This window comes from Passer montanus, unplaced genomic scaffold, assembly GCF_014805655.1.
Source record: "Passer montanus isolate IOZ18808 unplaced genomic scaffold, ASM1480565v1 scaffold83, whole genome shotgun sequence".
Classification (NCBI taxonomy): Eukaryota; Metazoa; Chordata; class Aves; order Passeriformes; family Passeridae; genus Passer; species Passer montanus.
This window is the reverse complement of record NW_024373590.1, coordinates 1,104,862-1,126,560: the sequence shown is the minus strand read 5'-3', so window position 1 is coordinate 1,126,560 and position 21,699 is coordinate 1,104,862. Positions and strand designations below refer to the sequence as shown.

Genomic DNA, 21,699 nt, shown 5'->3' with positions numbered 1-21,699 from the left:
CTTAAAATTATATAAACATTTGTATGCTTGTACAAACACTCTTATAATTTCTACTGTACTGCAATATTCACTGTAGGCAAAATAAAAGCAGGTTTTCAAACGGAAAGGATTTTAGAAATACTTTCTGTTAGTAGCACCAGCATTTTGACAACTGTCAACAATTAAACCAGAATCCCCGGTATCTCTAGTCAGTGTCAATTTGACTGGAGTAACAATTTGACTAACCAGTAATACTGAGGCAAAAGAAGAACAATGCAAGTGTCATAAAATAAATCTTAAGATTTTATTATTTCGCATTATGGTTGTGTACCTGGATTTTTCTTCTTCATATTTGAAGAAAACTGCTTTAGATACACTGCTACAAACTCAAATAATTGATTTATGACATCCGTCTTCATCTAAGACACTGCTACTACTTCCTAGGAAAGAAGAAATACTTCTCAAGTTCAGTTTTGCTCAAGATAGTGTTCATTTTCTATCATTTCATTGGTCCATATGTTGATGGTCAAAGAAGCACTTCTATTTGACAATATCTTAAAGCTTTCAGAACAGATGAATTAAAGAAACAGAAGATGGATGCAGAAGAACCAAATCATAGCACAGAGGCATGATACGGTTTCTCAGGGAGTCCTCGGAAAATGTGCTTATTATGGAGGTTTTTGCTTTGGGTTTTGTTGTTGGGACTTTTTTAAGATCACAAGACAACAGTTGAACAAATAAGCATTTTCCCGTGCTCTGTTTGGTTCTAGTCATTTGTTGCGCTGGATGGTTTTCCTTTTCCTTCGCTTGAATAAGCAGCAGCACCTGCAAGTGTGACATGAGTTACATATGATACAAAAGAAGACACAAAACTAAACTATTTACTACATGTCTCATTTGAAGTATGTAGCTTAGATATAGCCAGCACCACAAGGAACTCATTAAGCTCTCTTGCAGGCAATTGATTCATTAGAGAAAGAAACTGAAGTAGATATATTTTTGACACATTACACCTTTTTTGGTAAAAAGTATCAAACTAAAGCTATAATGCAACTAGCTATTAATCTTGGAGTATTGATGAGAGTATCAAAAACACAGGTATTATAGGCTGATTTAAAAATGTATTTGTAAGAATAAAGAATATTCATTACCTGAGTACTCTTTCATATTCACTTGCAATATGCCAAATGGAAGCTTGTGCTTATGACTGTATCACCTAAACTGTGCACTTAAGACACTATTGTTGCTAAAACAAGAAAACAATTCGAGCTTCCTTTGTCAACCAGAACTTAGAAAAACTTTCTCCAAGGCTATTCCACAAGACATTTTAGAAGAAAATTCTGATGGACAACATAATTAATGTTCTGACCCAGTGATAATAACTACTACTGTGAAAAATCACAGCTTAAATGTAAAGAACACTCATATTCTCTCTTCGGCTTTATTGAATGAAACTAACTGACAAACACCGTGAATTTCACTTAACAAATAGAGACAATCTGAAAGTACCTGAAAGAACACTAAAAAATGAAAAAGAGTTGGAGGGAGTTAGATATAGATAATATACAGAAGGACTGCAGAAGTCCAGAAAGTACTTTTGAAAATAAACTAAAGAGGAAAGCAACAAATAACACAAACACACACATTTAAATTGTATTGTTAGGCTTATTTTAAGCAACTCCCAGGTCCTGAACACCATCTTTAAAAATAAAGCTTCACACTGAAGTGTTCACAATGTGTGTGACCAAAACTGCAAGCTATCTACTCTAATAGAGCTTGTTCCATGGAGTTCTGTGGTTTGGTTATTGAATTCTCACTTGCAGCACTATACACAGATGAATCTTAAACTATGAAGTACAGCACTAGTGAAAATATAAAGGTACTGCATCAATAGCCTTGATCGGTAAATTCTTAAGTCCACCAAGCATTTTATATCGCTAAAATTCAAAAGGAATCCAGATTATTTAGTTTGGGAAATGGGGAAAGCATTTAAAAATCAGGGAGAATAAGGGTCTAAAAATAAGGTTCTACAGGGGGTGAGAACAACATCCAAAGTAAGGGGAGACAGAAGTTACCTTCTCAAAATATCCAAGGCACCCTGTCGCTCAGTCACTGAAAAAGTAGCAGTGGGCAGAGGCAGACCAGAACTGCTCTGAGAGTTACATAACTTTCAGTAGAAAAAAACATTGGTTATTGATGAAGAGGAAGCCCAAAATTAAAGTTCAGAAGGGGAAACTACACAGATAAGTATTTTTACATCTAGCGTAAGTATCATACTGTATTTGCTAAATTTAAAGTACTTCTTAAAGAAGAAATATAATTGATTTTGAAGGGTAGGAGCCACTGACTGTAACTGAAATTCCGCCATATCTACTAACCCTTTTTTTTAGCATCTGCCTATAACCACTAACATTCATTACCACTTAAGCTTTTAATTTACTTGTAGATGTATGAACCTCAATTTAGTTTAATTCCTTTTTCACCCCAAGTATTTTATATATGTATATGCCATGTATAAAAGCAAAGCAGTGCTCCTCCCTTTCAATATGAATTATCGTGTGATCCTGTATATGAGGAAATCCTACCCTCAACTGTGATGGTAAATCTCTTTTATACTTGTTCAGGATTAGCATGCCTAAAGGAAAGCCCACAGAAAAACTCTGTCTTGATTTATAAGACTAGCATATACAGAACCCAGGATACATAAGTAACTGTAGGAAGATGGAAGTACAGCAGACAGTTAATTTATATTCTAGAACAGCTATCTAGAATTTAAACTCTTCACTCATTAAATAAACTTTGCTTATATGGATCACAACCCAAGTAGATCAAACTACTTAAACATTTAGGACTACTTGGATCCTCTTTGCAATTCAATGACACTTTAGGTTTTCTTGCTTTTCTTATCAGAAAATTTTAACTCATCTTTGTTGCAGTTCTCATACTGTTTTTTTATTCCTTCTGCTACTTCTCTGTCAACCAGAGAAAAAGGTTGACATGCAATGGCAAATTCAAGAGTTCTATTTTTAAGCAACATAAAGCACTTCTTTTTTAGTCCTCTGATCTTCTGGAGTTTGCATAAAACTACTATAGTATCATTTCTATTAACAGTTCTTTTGTTTGGTTTTTTAAAATTATAAAAACTATTCAAATGTACTTCAAGAAAAAATCGCTCAATGCTGAAAAATTTTATTTGGTGTGGAAAAATAAATATCTTAATAACATGTAACATATCTAAAAAGGACTAAAGGAATGTAAATTCTATGATGAATTGTAAACCATAGGACTGTTTTGGAAATCTGAACTGAAGTACACTTAAACACTGTGATTCTTAGAAGTGCTGAACTTCAAATTGGCTTCCAAGGCCAAATAAAAGCAATTTTAAAATATATGTACCTTTAAACGGGATTATGATAGAACAGGCTCTATTGCCTGACAATAAATTTTGTGAAAGAAACATAACCCTGGGTCAGGGATTCACAGTGCATAATCTCTCAATGAGTATAATTCATAACAGAAATGGAGACTTGTTCTTAAGCATACTGTCGCTAGAGGGTGTTATTGTCACTTACACATAAAACAGATATTACACTGCTTAGAGCTATATTCAAAGCTATAGATAGGTGCATTATTAAGGACTATTAAGCCACAAATTTACTACATTATTCAATATGCATGCAAAATACAGAAGAGGTAAGTCTTAAAAAATTCTACTTATAGGAAAGGATTTTTTTTTAAATAAAGTATTTTATGACTGCTAACCTTCATCTGGAGTTTATGTAACATTTCTAGAGCTGGCAGTGTAACAGCAATCTGTAAAGTGCAAAAAACACTGCACTTTTCCTGTACAATCTAAAGTGTCCTTTGAGGTGTTACCTGAGATAGCAATCTCAGCATTATGGTTTTGAACACTTCTTGCCCTTTTCAAGACATTATCATATCTTTTTCCTGTTAAATACCCTTCCTTCCAGTTGAACAGTGCCTTGGGACAAAAGTCTAAATTAATTTGTCATTTGTGTTTAGACAGCTGTGTTTTTATATTTGCCATCAAGCATGTGGCAGGCACTTTACTGCAGTATTAGTAACAAGTGTTTAAAGTGGCAAAAAAGATGCAAAAAGTACAGGTCATATAATCACTTCCTGCTTGCCCTTCTCTGCCTTCCCACAGAACAGCCTGTAGGTTATCCAAATCACACATGCTTCACAGAAGCAACTGCTCTGCTGACTAACAAACAGGAAGGACAGGTTATTGCTCAGTGATAAAAGAAAGAGCATCTGTAGAAGATTATAAATAGATCTGTAGATCCCCAAGTATCAGGGCAGCACAGTGATCAGGTTAGTTTTCTCCTTGCTTTACAACTTCAGTAAGTAATAACTGAAATAGGGCAGAAAGTAACTTTTCTAAAAACCCAAACCAGCAAAAGTAAACAAACTAACAACCCCCTCCACCTCCAACACTCACAAACAAAAAACCAAACCCAACAAAATTCCCAAAACACAACACCCACTGCTAAGTCATGCTAGATGCACACCCACCGTGAAAATGACACGGCATAAGATTTAGAATATATACTGCATGTGAGTAGATAAATAATTATTAAACAATGAAATGTTTAGTTAAACATTGGTTAAATGTCCCTAAACAATAAAATCCTTACAGGAAAAAAAAAACAACCCCAAACTTATCCTTCCTGATTTACAGGATTTCACTGAGATGGTAGCAGAAGCTCTAATATTCACCTAAATTACAGTTGTGTTCAGAGTTAAAATCATACATAATGGGGACAATCCCACGTGAGGGGCACTCTTTTTAAAGTCTTTTTAATGAAGATATAGTCATGCTAAGTTTCTAAAACTAAGAAAACATCTAGAACAAAGAATGAAGCATTTCTAAGTATGATTTAAGTTTGTCTTTTCAGAGTATGAAGAAATGTTACAAACAGAACATATGAGCAAGAGAGGTTAGCTTTGTTCACACTTTCAGGCAGAAAAAAAGATTATGAAAGAGGCACAAAGAGCCTTTTAAGAACACGATGTCTCTTTAGAACAAAAAATATCCATGTCACAGACATGAAGGATACTAGTAATCCTATTCCCTTAACCTGTTCCACAGTGTAAAATCTATAAACAAATGTCTGAATGTGCCACAAATCCTTTTGATATTACGCTTGTGATTATGATGTTAAAATTTAAAATTAAAATCTTCTAAAGTGCTTTCTGAAAAAATATGTGTACCTATACATTGATGTTTGATAGCAAAGTTGGAGAGGAGGTGAGGGTGAGTTGGCATGCATGTGTGTTAATTAACTGCTAAAATATAAAACAACTGCTAAAATATAAAAAACTACCCCCAGAAAAACCTCTAGTCACTGAGGAAACTTGAGCTTAAACAGACAGTGCTGAAACACTAATTTGAGTGTTACATCCTTAAAAACAGGAAAATCAATCTAAAGAGTAGGACACTGAGAGTAGTTATTTTGTCTGTAACAAAACCAGTTAAGAGTAGGCCAAAAAGGTCAAGGATAGCATATTTGACCATTATGTATTCATATCAGAAAAAGTAAACTCCTACATTTCTCAAGCAGCTGAGTATTTTGGCACCTGAGAATTCTCTTAATTTTCTGCAGATAACTAAAATGGGTTTAATTGTGCTAAGAACAAATGGGTTTAATTGTGCTAAGAACTACTCAAAATGCAAGAAATTTAATCTTTTTCTGTGTGTACCTGAGTTGAGCATAAGGAAGACTATCACTGGGTTTATTTGAAGAGAGGGGACAGGGAATTTATCTACAGGCAGCCTATCAATATCCTTGTTCTCTGTTTTTTTTGGTTTTTTTTTTGTTTCAAAAAATATATATATACCAGAGAACTAATATATTTTTGACAGTAAAATAATACTGTACTCCACAAAGATGGCAGCAAAGAATTTAGGTCTTCTCAGTGCTCACAGAAAGCCAGTGCAAAAATGTGGCCCTACAGACACCTCCATTCAAAGTTACTAATTACACATGCAAATAAAGCTTACCTACCAGAATCAGAATTTGCAGAACAATTGCTTCAAAAATATTTCACTTTTAGAAATTTCCCTCTTCTCTAAAGTCAGGAAAATGGGTCCTAGAAAAATTGCTGCTGCTGTATTGCTCTGCTACTAATGTATCCTTCAAACCTGTGTGCCTCTATTTTATAACAAACTAGATCCATACCCTTGTAAAATCCTATTTCAAGCACAATTATAAAATGAAACATGTTGGAATTCATTCCACCTTTAGCTATCAAGAATATTCTTCTGTACTATTTTTCAAGTCTAAATTTACTACTCAAATACATAAATATTACTTGTCCATCCCATGGCAACAGATCTTAAATCTTTTTCCCTTTCATTACACTGGATGTAATTAAGAATTAAGGAACTCTGAAATTAAGTTTTAGTGATTAGTTAGAAAGTTGTCACAGACTAATACTTTGGCAAATAGTTTGTTTACAGAGATAACTGGAAAAGTTCAAGCATTTGCTAGCAATTATTACTTATTCATGCAAGTTATTTTCCAGATGTTAATACACTAGCTGAATACTACAAAATTTGAAAAGAATGCTTTCCCCTTTCAAACAGATGATAAAATAAGAAAAAATATTCTAGTACCCATCAAAAAGGCTTGACATAAAGTACATCACAAACTACTCAACTTAAAAGCAAGCAGGCTTTGAAGCAGGCAGAACAGCTCCTGAAGGTGGTTTTTTGTAAAAACAGTTACTTGTTTCACAGAATTAAAACTTATTTTGTCATTTCTAAATGGACATTTTATTTTTAAGTTTTCTGAAATTAGTTTTAAACCAAATAAAAAGAACAAAGCTCCTGGGGCTGTTTCTGCCTGCCTGTGCTGTATAACTCACCACATGTTCAACACTTTCTGGCAGCTATACAGAAAGAGAGTAAAGGAAAAAAGAGAATCAGAATACAATATAGAGGAAGAATTTTACATCTTCCACACATGGCTTTTGGTAGTCAGAACACTATCTTAAAATAAGTATTTCAAAATGAGTTGAAACATCAAAAATGCATGCACTTCTCCAGCCACCATAGCAAGACATGTCATTCAAGGCTTAGGCTAAAAAAGCACAAGCTATAGGAACTCTACTACTTAGAAACTTAAAAGACAAAATTAAGTATAGCGTGGTAGTTTTGCTCCTCACTAATGGCTATTCAGTTCAGACAACATTTTCTGAAAAACTGTATAAAAAATATTGAAGCAGCTGAGCACAAACAATCCAAAGAATATAATAAGAAGAACATACTTTGTTTCATCCATTACTTCTACTTCTGCAGGAGCTGTGATGGGTGCATTTGAACGGCCTGCAGTTGGGTCATCCGTGTTCAACTCTCCGTTTGTTGAGCTTACTACCTGAAATCACAAGAAAGACCTGAAATTATACTAGCGCCAGACACATATTTGTAAATTCCTAAGGTTCAATACATCTTAAAAACTGTGGTTTTTGTTATTTGCATAATTATTTTTATTTCAGCAACAGTATCTTCTCCAGGTTTTATTCTGGCATCCCTGTGCTCCTGTAATTTTCCTTTCATATGTATTAGTGGAATTAACTGCTACGATGAACTTAAAGTGAGTGGATGAAGCAAAGCAACTCTGTGGATGCCAGTTGCTAATCTCCCCCACATCTCTTCAGAGCCTTAAGGGAAGGCATGAAGCACTTTTCCAATACCAATTCAGTCAGTCTAACCCTATCTCTGCTCCTTCAGTGTATTTATCATCCTTAGCTTAGCTCTTTATACTCAGAGTGAATATGAAGGTCTGATTCAGTTCTGTCTCAAAGGACATTCAACATAAAAGGGGAAAACCAAGGCTGTCTTCTAACAGTATAGATGGTGTCTGATTTTTAGGACATGAAAACACTTAATAAAGAAATTAATAAAGATTAATCTTCATTCCTATTAGTTTACCATGAAATTTCTATGTAAATTGCTCAAGTCACTGTGAAAGTTATGGTTCTCTGGGAATATTTGTTCAGACTTTAAACCAAGTGGAACCCAACATTCTCTCCCAGTTCCTGTCAGCTTTCCTGCATGACAAGTGGAGCCATTCCAGAGGCCTCTCCATTATCCACCCCACAAAATACAAAAAGGAAGATGGTCAACTGGCTGTAGAGAAGTGTTTACATGATCAGAGCTGCTGACAGTGTTAATTGACCCATTAAAGAGTTGACTTGACACCATGGAGAGATCTACTAGCTACTAAATAGCAGCAACTGCTTGGCAAGGTAGCAAGCACAAAAATGTAATTCTGGACAAATAATATATAACTTTGCAGAAAACATCTGTAAACAATTAATCAGCTATAGAGACTAAGAGTAGTCTGTAATTCAAGATTATTACCAGTTGTTGCCTGATGGTCAGAGATTAAAGTAGATGAAAGGAGAGGGAAAGAAAATCATTACCATAATACTATTTCCCTCACTCTTCCAAGCTCTCCTCTTATTATAGCAGTTTTGTCTCATCTATTTATAACCAGAGCTAAGAGCCTAGCCTATTGAGGTTTGTTTTGTGGCTCCCATTATAACTAAGTACAGCACCTCAGAAGTTTGGTGCACTCAAGGCATTTTCTATGCCCTTTGCTGACATCAGGCCAGGTTTTCTCCTTTTTCAAATTTCACTAAAATAGGAACCACTGCCAAAAAAACCATACAGGTTCGCAACATAATAAGAGATATATGACATTGCAGAAATCTAACTACTTAAATTTCAGTAGTTATATAACTTGAAGGAATCATGGGAGACTGGACTTTATTCCTGCAATGATAAGTCAATGGAGTTTCAACTAGATGTCTTAAGCTTAGTTTTAGATCACTGAGCATGACAGAAGCACTTCACATTCAGTGGCAGAAATAGGTAGGAATTGTACTTTAACAAACCTTAAGATGGTGAGGCAGGCATCCTGAACCCAACATCCAGGGTTACTAGTTACTGGGTTTTACAGAGTCATAGAATATTCTTGAGTTGTCATCATTATGCATTTACTATGAACGGGGATATAGTATTATCCCAACCACCTCACCAGGTATCTTACTGTGAAGATCATATCATTGCTTCTTGTAAAATACCCAGAGTAGAAAAGTGCAACAGAAATAGTTGCTAACTAAGACAGGAGCAGTCATAAAATTGTAAGGGTAAAAAAAACTTTGCTCAACTTGACCACCAAATGAGTTTGGTTCCAAAGGAAGCACAGAAGCACAGAATTGTTGGAAGGGATCACTGGTGGGGTCATGCTCACATGGAGCTCCCTGTGCCTAACTACATAACTAACCACAACTGTAGCCTACACTAATCCATATACAGCAATGCCACCGAATTAATATTGTAGTCAATCTTGCCTGCAGCCCTAATAATGCAGGATTTCTGCTCCATAACCTAGGCTTAAGAAGAACTTTTCTAAAAAGAACCTCAGATCCATGCTCAAGATTGAGTAAGAGTGGTTGATAAGAAACAGAAGCCTTCAGTTTACTCAAACAGAAGTAGGATACATCAAGAAATAGCAAGACAGCTTTACGGCCCTTTCTGGATGGGAAGCAAACACAGTACAACTTAGCATTCCTGACTGTTGTAAAGAACAGGTCACAGTCTGCAGAGGCACTTGCAAGAAATCCTGCTCTCTTTTCCTAAAAAACAAATGAAAAAATGTTTGACTTTTACATCGATATCAAACATACTGGCCAACGGTAGCATCTGTGGGGTGTTCATATGACACTCTCCCCTTCACACTTCTTTCCCAGGAGCACCAGTTCAATGATACCTATCTTCTTGGACAGCACATTCAAAAAAAGAGATCAAACTTAACTACGTACACATCTTCATTTGAATTGGAAAATATGATAATAGGTATCTAGAAGTCCTTCCTACACTAGTAATATTGAAAGCATTATGTATGTGCTGTACTAATCTAAGCTGACTTCCTCTTTAAAGGAGCCAAAATCACTCTCTGCTGGAGTCAATGCACTACTACCTGGTAACAAAGAACAAAGCTTATTGCAGCTTATTCTTCAAACTAACTTCAAACTCAGCCATACACATTCACCAAACATACAAACAAATACTATGAAATGTCTGTTGCATGATCCAAGAAGATATTTTCTCCCGAACCGGTTAGAGTGGGGAGAGGCAATTGAATCTGCTTTTGTAGAGAAGCCCCTTTGGGGGTTATCTCCCAAACTTGCCCTAAACCAGGACACACGACTTAGTTTAGATAGGAGGAACATGAAGTTTTTCTTTCTGGAAAGAGTTACAACCACTGAAATCGTAAGTGAACCAAAGCATATATAGCATAAAACCAAAAATCAGGATCAGTCATGCTTCTCCATAACCACAAATGTCCTGAGTTTCACTCAAATCCACTACTACCAAAAACAGCTCTAGGAGCTCCTCACTAAGATGAATAAAATGAAACTAACAATGACTCATACAAAGGAGTACAAGAGACAGACAGGACTGCTTCAATTCAATTCAATTCAAGTCAGTAAGGCTACAGCTGTATGTATTTAATTTCACATTACATCAGTGAAGTACTTTGCAATATGACCTAAAACAGTCTTTAATAAGGCAAACCATTACATTTCTCTCTCCAACTATGAGCCAATCATCTCAAAAATCTGCACAACACAGGCAGAAAGATACAGGAACATAACAGAATTGAGCAAGAATTAGTCACCCAGAGAACACCATATGCACTGAAGGAGTGGTACACCAAATTCTGTAGCCAGAATGTACCACAAGTAAGGCACAATCAAAACTCATCACAGTGGATCCACATAAAAAACTATAACTTTAGGAGAGAGAAGCTACATGAAACTAAGTTTACTTTAAGAAAAACTTTTAATTTAATTTCTCTACTTGTTACTCAAGGTGGAATGGATTTCCCTTGATGAAATCAACAGCCTGATGAAAAAATGGGAGGCACAATTAGAAGACTTGAATACAACTATAGTGAAAAATTAGGATATTTAAATTATGGTTTTGCATCTAAAAATTCTGTTACAAAATGTATATGAGCACTGGTTCCTGAATAGTAACATAATTACATTTCAAAAAACAAATATTTTAAAAGTTTCACATTAGAAGTATTGCAATATTGAAGATTTACCTAAGCTACTCACCTATTTTCAAGTGGGAGAATAACCACTAAACTGAAAATCCAAAACTACTTTAAGCATTTTTATAACTCCATCCTGGGTTAAATTTAGTCCCTTCAAATTTAATCAGTTCTTTAAAGGTTTAATATGAAAAGCGCCTATATAAAGAAGCATATGCATCACTGGTTATTTCTTGATACTCTCTATGCCATGAGGTAGAGAAACAAAAATTCCACCCACTACCCATTAATGACACATTCATCGTGAAATAGACTGATTTCTTAGATACACGGTCCTCTGGAAGCTTGACTAATGTAATTTATAACAAGACACAGTAGAGCCTAAGTACCAAATCCCCAAATGGTGACATTAAATCTTCAGCCTCTATACTTTGTTCCGGATTAGCACACAAACTGATCTTTTACTTGGTATGTTCAAAAATCAGTTAGAAAGTCTGCCATAAAAAACAAATTTTGCTGATTTTCATTATTCTAATCACAACAAGGAACTGCAAAAATTTGGAAGACATAGAAAAAAAACACCTTTAATTCCATTAAGAATCTCAGTAACTGAATTCTCCACTCAAAAAATAAAGCCAGTCTACATCTTTAAGGAACTCATTAGTGATACTACACAATTCTATATTTTACCTCCAAAAAGTTTTCAGTAAAGACAAAAGAATAAAAGTCATCACAATACGTTTTTAGTTCACAAAAGCTTAGCAAAACTCATTTGTTTCACCTAACACTTTACTATCTTGACTTCCTGAAGGAGAGGAATCTGGCAACTGAAAACTGCTTACATCAAATATAAAAATCTTTCAAGTAGTTCCTAAGTACTTTACTGGGAACTCTTTAACCCAATCTTTCCATCTAACCTCCTTTTAATAAATTTCCAATGGGAAAAAAGAAAGGGAAAAGATAAGAGGAAGAAGAGCAGTTAGTAAATGATGAAAAAAACAAAATGAAACAGATTAATACAATCTTTGTGAGTACACAAGCAGATTGCAGCTCATGCAGAGAAAGAAAGAATTCAGTGTTGTACAACTGACATTTTGAGAAGCGAGACAAACTTATGAAAACAAAGGGACATAAATTGCAGAACAAATTGCTGGGAGGTATGAGTTGATTATTAATAAGTCTGCATGAACTAGAAAAATAGACTGAGGTAAGTGGAAGAAGGGATGTCTCCCCTTTACAACTAGTGCTGTTTGAGCTTCAGCTGATTGTAAAAAGTAAAATTAGACATTAGGATCTTTTGAACACAAGCCTAAGGTCTGGGAAAAATTAAATTAGTACAAAAAAATAGAACAATATCTGTTAATGAACAAACCTGTTTGAACCTCAATGGCTCCCACTTGAACTTATCACTAAGAGCATACAAATGTATGCTAACAAACATATACACCAACACTCAGTTCCCTTCATGTTAGTATGTTACAGAGAGGAATCACTAGCACATTTTAATGATCATCTAAAAAAGAACCTAAGAGATGACATCAGCAGTAGTATTGCAGATGACTAATAGCACTGACCTAAAAACATTCCAGTGCCATTTGAAATAATCTGACAGATTTTCGTATCTTGCAGAAAAATTAATAAAACTGATCTCAAAGATGAGCAATAGCTCACTAACATCACAGAAAAAAAACCCCACAATTTCACACATCAGACTCAACTTTACCTTTGAACAATTTTCTGTGGGACTTTTAATATTTGTGTACTTGAAAGCAATTAGGAATCCTACTAAAGTAGCTAGCTAATGAACCAATTTAGCAAATAGCATGATTCAGTTAGTATCCCTGAAACAAAGAGATATTTGATAATAGCCAGGGGCTATGTCATATAGCCAGCATAACTGGCGATACTATGTGATTGCATAAGAGCCCTTAATAAGGAAGCATGACCACTCCACAAGAAAAAGCAATCCAATATGAAAACATCCTGTTGCACAACACTTCATCTTCAAAGACACAGACCATGGCTGCAGTTTTGTACAGTGTTTTTAATTCATGTGGCAATTGCTTAGCCTCAACAGATCTAAATGATCTGAACTCAGACAGACTGCCTGTATCCAGTGAGGAAGAAGCATAGAAACAACACTATATTAACAGTAAGGAGTACTAGCGTTACGTATGTTATTTCCTAGAAAATGTTCTCCCAATCCCTGAAGGGTATTTAGCATATTTTACAATGGAAGAAAATTTATTGTAATTGTTACATTTTACCTGATAAAGAATAAAAGGTTTCTGAAGTGCCACAATTGCCAACAGAGTCATATGATGACACTTTGAAAATTCTACTAACTGTAATTTAACAAATTCAATGTATATTTTTCTAACCTAAAATATGGGAAAAGAAAGCTTTTTTAAACATTTGTTATTGGGAAGAACAAAACAATTTTAATTTTTTTCTTTATACACCATAATAATTATCACCTACTAGATTTTGTTACATTACACATGACAGCTGCTTCTAAAGCAACAAAATTTAGAGAAATATATCACACTGACAGGACTGCAGCTTTGTTTTCTGTACCCTGAACTTTTTCTTCTTCCTTCAGGCCATGACAATCTTTCTCCAAAACCAGAAACTTTAGAAGAAACATACGTAACTTAGATTGTCATAATCAAAAATGCAGCAGAAAATTTCCAAACACAACTTCACAGGTAACACTTCAAAGGTAAATAATTTTCATTTTGGACTCAAAGCTCAAAATCTCATGTATACTTCACAGCTGGCATTTTGAATCTCTCAGTATTAGTTCCAACTAATACTCTCAGTATTACTCCAACTATTTCACACCTAAATATATTCAAAGAGTGAGACATCAAAAATTTCAAAAATTAATTTTAAAAATTGAAAACAAACCAGGAAAAGAGCTCTTTGAAGATGAAATAAACTAGTAATATAGGAAAAACTTTTGGTTTCTACACATTTTTTCACTGAGATGTCTGAGGTGCTGCCCTGGGAACATTATTCTAGTAAACTACTATTTGAATAACAGAGTGAAGTTTAAGCAAATATCTCTAAGTAGCATTTTAATTTGATGTTTACTTAAGAAACAAAAGCATGGCTTGAACAACACTGAATTCAGTAAACAGTGGGTTTCAGTTGCTAATACAATTAACACATTTAAAGTCTAAACTTCAGTTGCTTTCAGAGGTAAGTATATATTCTGTAAAAAAGACAGCTCAACTGTTTTATGTTTGACTTTTACTAAGAAACATGCAAGAGAAACTCCATCAACAAGAAGTTCCATAGTTTCAGCACCTGTTTTCAGTCTGAACTGTGAAATAATAAATAATAGAAGCATTCTGAACATTACCGTTAAGCAATCTTAATATGAAAACATGAAATGTGTGATACATTACAGGAAAGTAGTATTATGTAATGCAAAACAACTGATTTAGGTCATGCAAAGAAGCAGAAAATACCTGTACAGAGCCACCATGTCTGTCAGATGCCAGGTGAGCCCTCAAATGATGTGGATTGGTTTGCTGTGAGTCCCAAGCTGCCCGATGGTCTGTTGACTATCATTTTTGAATGTATTAGGATTTATGCAAAAGAAGAAAAAATTTTTAAAACAAACAATCTGTGCATTCATTGTCATATTTTTAAGAAGTACAGAAGCACTACACACTCAATACCTATATAGATTACACTCCAACATTATCAACATACTTATACATGCCTTCATAAAAATTTTCATAGAGAGCTGAAATAGCTAAACCTCAAAATTCTTAGTAAGAAAAAGCACACTAAAACCCTCCAATTTTGGTTAGGTAAACTGACACAGCTCTAAATTCCTAACTTTGTTACCATCTAAGTCATTAGCCTGGTTTAAAAAAAAAAAGTGAAAATCGTATACATACATGTCAGAACGGAAAGAGAATGGAGGAGAGACAGCAAATAAAGAAGTGTGAGAAAAGAAGCAGAGAGAAAATTCACTACTGATTCACTACATTATAGCATAGCTTCAAAGGGGTAAGCTTTTAGGAGATACTTATGTATCTCTATATATGTAGATTTAACAAAGATCTACTTAAAGTGGAAGCAAAGAAAACCTAGAGTCAATTTTATTTTCAGGTTCTAATGAAAACATAGCACAAATCATTAGACAAAAGACATAGTAGTGCTGATAATCTTACATGAGCAGTTTACCTGATTTTTGGATTGTTGCATTCTGTCTCTGTGCTGATATGCTTCTCTGTTTGAAGACATTGCAGGGTCTGAATGTATTGAACCCACTGGAGTAGGCTACAAATATAAACAATATGTAGCAACTGGTAAAAAAAATAAATTTCTAAGTCTCATCAAAAGTTACTGGCTTGTAACAGAAAATAATATTTAATTATCTGTCAGTTTCAAGAAACACAAAATTATGAGATTAAAGCAGAAACTTCACTAGATATTTACTAATACTAACAAGAAAAAAAGCAAACCATGACTTACAGAATATATTGAAGTAGCAATTCTAAGTATTATGCATTAATTTTCTGAAAGATTTTAGATTGATATTTTCTGCAGTTAGCAGTTACGACATTCTGATGAAACCTGATCAAAAGCTTAAATAAATTTTTAATGCTAAACACTGAAAATATACTTAGCAATAAAATAAATGCTACAATTCTTTCAGAATCACACAGAGAAGAGTGAAGTGCGTCATCTGAAACTGGTCAAACACACACATATTAGCCCTCCCTTCCCTACATAATAAAAAGAAGTGAAAAAATTTGAGAAGCTGAAGAAAACTCCATCATCTACAATTTCTTAAATTATACAGAGTGTTTCCTGAAACCTTAGAGGCACCACGATGAAATATTCAATGAACTATGCAATATTTTATCATAGTGAACTGATAAATATATTGAGTGTATCTCATATGCAGATATATAGTTCTGCATTTTAAAAATACTGGGAACAAAAAAACCCACGTGCAGTAATAACAATTATTTCCAAAATGTTAAGTTCCTTCAAAAAACAACCTGAATTTCTACCACCTCATTTTGGATTGAGCAGAGATATACTTTGATAATAAGAGCACATTTAGAAAGAGAATATGAAGCACTCAAGCACAAAGATAATGTTAGAACATGCATCTGCAGATGGATTTGTAATAGCAACTGTTCATAGCTCTATCAGCAGCCTTGAGAAGCACACGTCTTATGAAACTCAAAACTGATCACAGAAAAAAACATTATATTACTGATAGCAGAACTGCACTCACCAACTGTTTGCCAATCCAGTCGTATTCATAATCAAACATATAGCCTTTCCGATCAAGTAAGTCTGTGAAGAGCTTTCTTAAGTAGTCATAGTCTGGCTTTTCAAAAAAATCTAACCTTCTTACATAACGTAGATAAGTAGCCATTTCCTCTAGATAAATAAGAAATACATACATATGCCATTATCTGTTTTAATGGAACTCAAAAAAATCCCCACCACCTTATCTCATTTTAAAGCAACTTCTACCTCTCCCCATAAAACCTGAACAGTTGCTCACCATGAATCTGTGAATTATCAGAAAGAAAAGTCACTTAATAACGTTCTTTGAAATGCTACCATATTCTGAGATATACTATCATATTCCAAACATATCCTAGCAAGTAATACCCCACTAATTTTTCCTTCCTGTTACCTGTAAGATCTTCTGTTCAATGTTCTAATTCTAATGCACAGTGCGCAAAAATGTGTGGAGAGAAATGCCTCTACTTTCTTCTTTCTTTCCAACCAATTTTACAGAGACAAGACTAAGGAAAGGTAAAGAAAGGGGTATACAACAGAAAGCATCAGTCTTGTGTCCACAAGGCCTACTGTGGACACAATTTCCTTTCATTTGTCATGAGCTACTGTCAGCAAATCCACTTTGCCTATCAATGATATTTTGATTACCTTTCAAGGCGCTCACTTATATTTTGGCAAAATCATGTCCAAGCCACACAAGTGTTCCAAGCACTTTATTACAATTTTTAAAAAACGTCATATTTCCTTCTGTCCCATTTTCCAACACCTCATTGATTCTCCTTGTACTTATAGAGACCTAGAAGTCACACCTGAAACTTACAAGTTATTTTAAATATTAGTTGGAGCTGTTTCTAATACAGCTTGTTTTTAACAGGGGTATGATACCAGATTTCAGCTGAAAAGGCTTGCAAAATTTTCATTGTGAAGATATAGGTGCAGACTAGTTAATTACTCTAAGCACACATACAGTATTTTTATGTTTCGTTTATAAGAATCTATATTTGAAGAACAACAGCATTAGCTTACTGCTGCTTCAAAGGACAATTCTTCTGTCCAGGCCCAGTATTGTTTAATTTATCCATCAATGAGTCAGACAAAGGGGTAGAGGCCTCCTCAGCAATTTCACTGACTACACAAGCTGGGAGGAGTGGCCGATAGCCCAGAGGGCTGAGCAGCCCTTCAGAAGGACCTCAACAGCCTGGAGAGATGGGCACAGAGGAACCTTCTGAAATTCAGCAAAGGCATGTGCAAGGTCCTGCACCTGGGGAAGAATAATTCTGTGCAGCAGCACAAGCTGGAGGTCAAACCTGCTGGGAAGCAGCTCTGCACAGAAGGACCTGGGACTCTTGGTGGACAAGAAGCTCTTCAGAGCCAGCAGTGTGCCCTGGGGGCCAAGAAGGCCGATGGAACCCTGGGAGGGGGGGCATTATGAAGAGCGGGTCAAGGGAAGTGAACCTATCCCTCTACTCAATGGCTATGTCCAGTTCTGTATTCCTCAACACAAGAGAGACATGGAGCTCCTGGACCGCGTACAGCAAAGGGCTACTAAGTTAATCCTGGGACTGAAGCATCTTTCATATGAGGAAAGGTTGAGGGAGCTGGGTGGGTTCAGCCTTGAAAACAGGCAACTGAGAGGGGACCTGAGTAATACATATAAATATCTAAGGGCTGGTTGTCAATAGGATGAATCCAGGCTCAGCTCAGAGGTGCCCAGCAATAGCAGGAGAGGCAATGGGCAGACACTGATGCACAGGAAATTCCACTCAAAAATGAGGAAGAACTTCTTTACTGTGCAGGAGACTGAGTACTGGAAGAGGTTACTCAGAGAGGTTTTGGCATCTCCTTCACTGTAGATATTCAAGAACAGTCTGGACACAATCCTATGCCATGTCCTCTGGGATGGCCCTGCTTGAGCAGGAGATTGGACCACATAACCTGCTGTGATCCCTTCCAACCTGATCCATTCTGAGATACTGTGATCTATGACACATACTGTTATTTTAAACTCCAGCAATTATCTATGCCAGTTTCATTTTATAAACCAATACACAACATTTTTATGTAACAGCAGACATTACCTGGGAAGTTTTCACACAATACTTCTATAGGAGTTGCTCGTTTAGTGTCTCCAATTTTCTGGTAACGTTCCTTTAATGTATCCGCCTGTGACAGAAGAACAAACAAGCTTCTGAAGTTACAGACAAACATTCAAAAAAACCAAAACACCAAACATGTCAATAAAAGCTGATGATCTGAAAACAGGACAGAGGCAGATATCAAAACCCGCTACCTTTAAACCTTGCCATGGAAGACTTCCTCTGAGGAAATACATAAACATATGACCCAATGCTTCCAAATCATCTCTTCTACTTTGCTCTGAAACAAAATGCAAATATTATTAGAAACTTCCATCTGTGTAATTTTACATTATATCTAGAAGACTAGCTTCCAAATTATATAAAACTAACTGTTAGGTATAAAGTACTTGATACCAAACTGAGGATTTGAGGGCATTCTTGTGTACTATGGACTGCCTTAAGAACACCGCTAAACCCAGAAAAAAAGCAGATGCAGACTGCAGGTGTATTCATCTCAACAGCACTTTAAAGAAATCTTGCTGAAAGAAATCATTCTCAAAAATGCAGAAGGGATTTTTTTTTTTAGCTACTGGAAAAACTTCAGGATTTAGTAAACTTTAGGATTTAATAAAATGTTAGGACCAAATGTTCATTGTTCTTGCAGTAGGAAGTTAATCAAAATTGATCCAATGCAGAATTATTTGTGGATGGTTTAGATTACAAACAAGTTTGGCTCCTGCAAAACTGATTCTTAATCTAGAACCTATGACAGCTCTGACAAGAGAGCACATGTACTAAAGGTAAGAATGAGGTTTTCCTGGTTTTGTTTGAGGATAAGTACACGTTTAAAGAAATTGGCCTTATTTGGCCTTTCTATTCATATTAAGAGCAGACTTGCTTCATTCCCAGAAGACTTTCAAGTATTCATTGTACAATTATTAACCTCTGCCTCTGTAATAATTAAGCACTATCATGAAAATACCAATACAATCAAGGATATGGGTAGTTCCCCAGAGAGCATTACAGATGGCTAAATTAGAGTAAGTTATGACTCCATGTGACTATGCTTTCTGTAGACAAATAACTTCGACAACACTTTAACACACTGTTCTTCTGAATTTAGGGAAATCCCAAAATATACAGATCTTTCTCTTCATTAACCTCCCAGTCAGAATCTACACTTTCTGTAATCTCACTTTCCCTTCCTGAAAATGAAGTGAACTGGAGAAGAAGCAGAGTAATTTTATCCCTAAAAGAAATTATCTTATTGAAAGGTAGAACACCAGCGACATGCTAGTAAGGGCTGCAGAGTATTTGTATTACCTTCAAATAGCTCTCTGAATAAAGTCATGTTATTATTCACATAAACAAAATACCTTCTATTCCACATTCAGACTCCCAACTTGGCACAAAATTACCAGAAATCGTTGATCAAATGTCTCTTCTGAACCAAAAGATTATTGACTACGGGATGTTCAGTAAGTATGTATTTCCTATATACACCTTATAAGAGTGGGCTTTGGTGATTTTGAGCAAGTTTTGATTAAACATTTAAAGTCTTTCTAGTAGCTATGCATTTGTTATGACAGCTTTAAATGCTATGGATCCTAAAATACACTTTTTATTCAAGGACAACATCCTTCCTTACTCATACACACTAACAGATAAAGTTACAGGTCAATAGAGACACACTCAAAATAACTTTTAAGAGAATGTGAATCTGACAGCCTCCCTCTTTACTGAAAACACTTTTTTTTTTTTTTTACAAGGGTCAGCTGTCAGACCATTCAAGCAGCTCAGGAAATTATCTACAGACTAAAAATACCACCCTAAGAAATTGTCTTATTACCACTATTTTCAGAGCAAACTGTATCCTATATGCCACTGTCTCTGTAAACACAGAGCTTGAGGACCTTCAGTGCTCTATATGTCTCACTGCACGTTAATATATATATGTGCAAAAAATACACTACATATCACAGAATGTAAAAAAAATTGTTGTACTAGAATGATTCAGGCTGTTTAGGAAGGAGAGGCAAGGGAGACCAGGAGGCAATGGCACCCTCCAGGCAATAGCCAGCTGAGTGTATGGAGCTTTATCCCATTTGCCCCCATTTTGGGGATGGATGAGGAACTGACCTTGAGCTACTGGGGAACGATTAATGGGAGGGCAGGGCTAAGTAGCCACAGGCCCTCCAGCCAGCCGGACTGAGTAGCTGAGTCCCCATGGTGGTTCATCCCTCCCCCACCCCTTCTAAGCCACACTGCTATCTGAAAAAAAGCTCATTATGTCTCAGCGTGACAACAGCACCTGGGCTCAGCTTTTCTTGAGTTTATTAGAAACCCTTTGCTCCTAGGAGTCCCTGCTGTCTAAGAAGCTCATGTTTTCTTTATGAACAGCCTTGGAAACTATTTTTCTTGCTTGTGTAGCATAACATCCCTGTTCTCACACTTTCAACTATGTGCCAACCTACACTGTGGCCAGGATGAAAGATTATTATGACTAAAGCCCACTCTCTTGTGACCCTATAAAACAGTGGCCTAAAATGAGAACCTTTTGAGTTCTTCTGGACTGCAGCAGTTGTGACCAGCAATCTCTCTCTGAGCTGGGCCTCTCAGAGCCCACCATCTCCAAAGTTTGCTGCACTCAGATGACTGCTGACAAAAATGAATTGTAGGCCAATACCCCTCCTCCTCAAGGCTCAACTCTTTGCACAATGAAGAAATGCAAAAGCACCCAGAGTGAGTATTTCACTGCCTTTGAGGGGAATTTTTTCACAGGTACTTTACACTGATTCTGCCTGTGTGCATAAGCATACATATATGCTATAGCAAATTTTGGGAGAAATGCTGCTCTCTTAGATGTTCAAGTATCTTGGATATCAAAGTTAAGCTTGTAAGGAAGGTTAAGTTACAAGACAGGTTAAATGCTGTTAAGTGCTAACTCCTACATTGAATTGTTAAGTTTAAGGCTTAAGTAAAGGTGTAAGTTAAGGTTAAATACTTCTGAGTACTGTTAAGCTTTTAGGCTGTATTCTTTTTTATACTTGCCCTCACTGTCCTTTTGTCACTTGTCACATGCACCTAAACACACACACAGCCCTAGACAGTTCTCAGTTCATTTCTGTTTTGATTGACCAGATTTTAGTAGACGTTTGGGTTTTCTCTTTTTCCTTGGTGTAACTGACTAGTAAGCGGCAGAGTGAATCTTGCAAAGAACTTTGTCGTTGCTTAATATTAAACCTGTTTTTTACTGCTAC

At 35.7% G+C, this 21,699-nt stretch overlaps 1 protein-coding gene across 7 annotated transcripts in view; it reads right to left on the bottom strand.

The window, feature by feature from the left end:
* Nucleotides 1-259: 259 nt before the first annotated feature.
* Nucleotides 260-21,699, bottom strand: part of CSNK1G3 (casein kinase 1 gamma 3) — a 70,468-nt gene continuing 49,028 nt past the window's right edge. For 3 of the 7 annotated variants that reach the window (XM_039733097.1, XM_039733100.1, XM_039733103.1), the window contains 9 exons: nucleotides 18,652-18,737; nucleotides 18,440-18,524; nucleotides 16,345-16,493; nucleotides 15,279-15,374; nucleotides 14,552-14,647; nucleotides 7,273-7,379; nucleotides 6,871-6,894; nucleotides 2,055-2,146; nucleotides 265-804 (listed from right to left, as the gene is read on the bottom strand). In XM_039733097.1, coding sequence (XP_039589031.1) covers nucleotides 2,089-2,146; nucleotides 6,871-6,894; nucleotides 7,273-7,379; nucleotides 14,552-14,647; nucleotides 15,279-15,374; nucleotides 16,345-16,493; nucleotides 18,440-18,524; nucleotides 18,652-18,737 — 701 coding nt within the window. In that variant the 3' untranslated portion in view covers nucleotides 265-804; nucleotides 2,055-2,088. Of the gene's footprint in view, nucleotides 805-2,054; nucleotides 2,147-6,870; nucleotides 6,895-7,272; nucleotides 7,380-14,551; nucleotides 14,648-15,278; nucleotides 15,401-16,344; nucleotides 16,494-18,439; nucleotides 18,525-18,651; nucleotides 18,738-21,699 lie in introns of those variants that run through there. The other 4 variants (XM_039733099.1, XM_039733104.1, XM_039733098.1 and 1 more) reach the window with 3 other exon arrangements.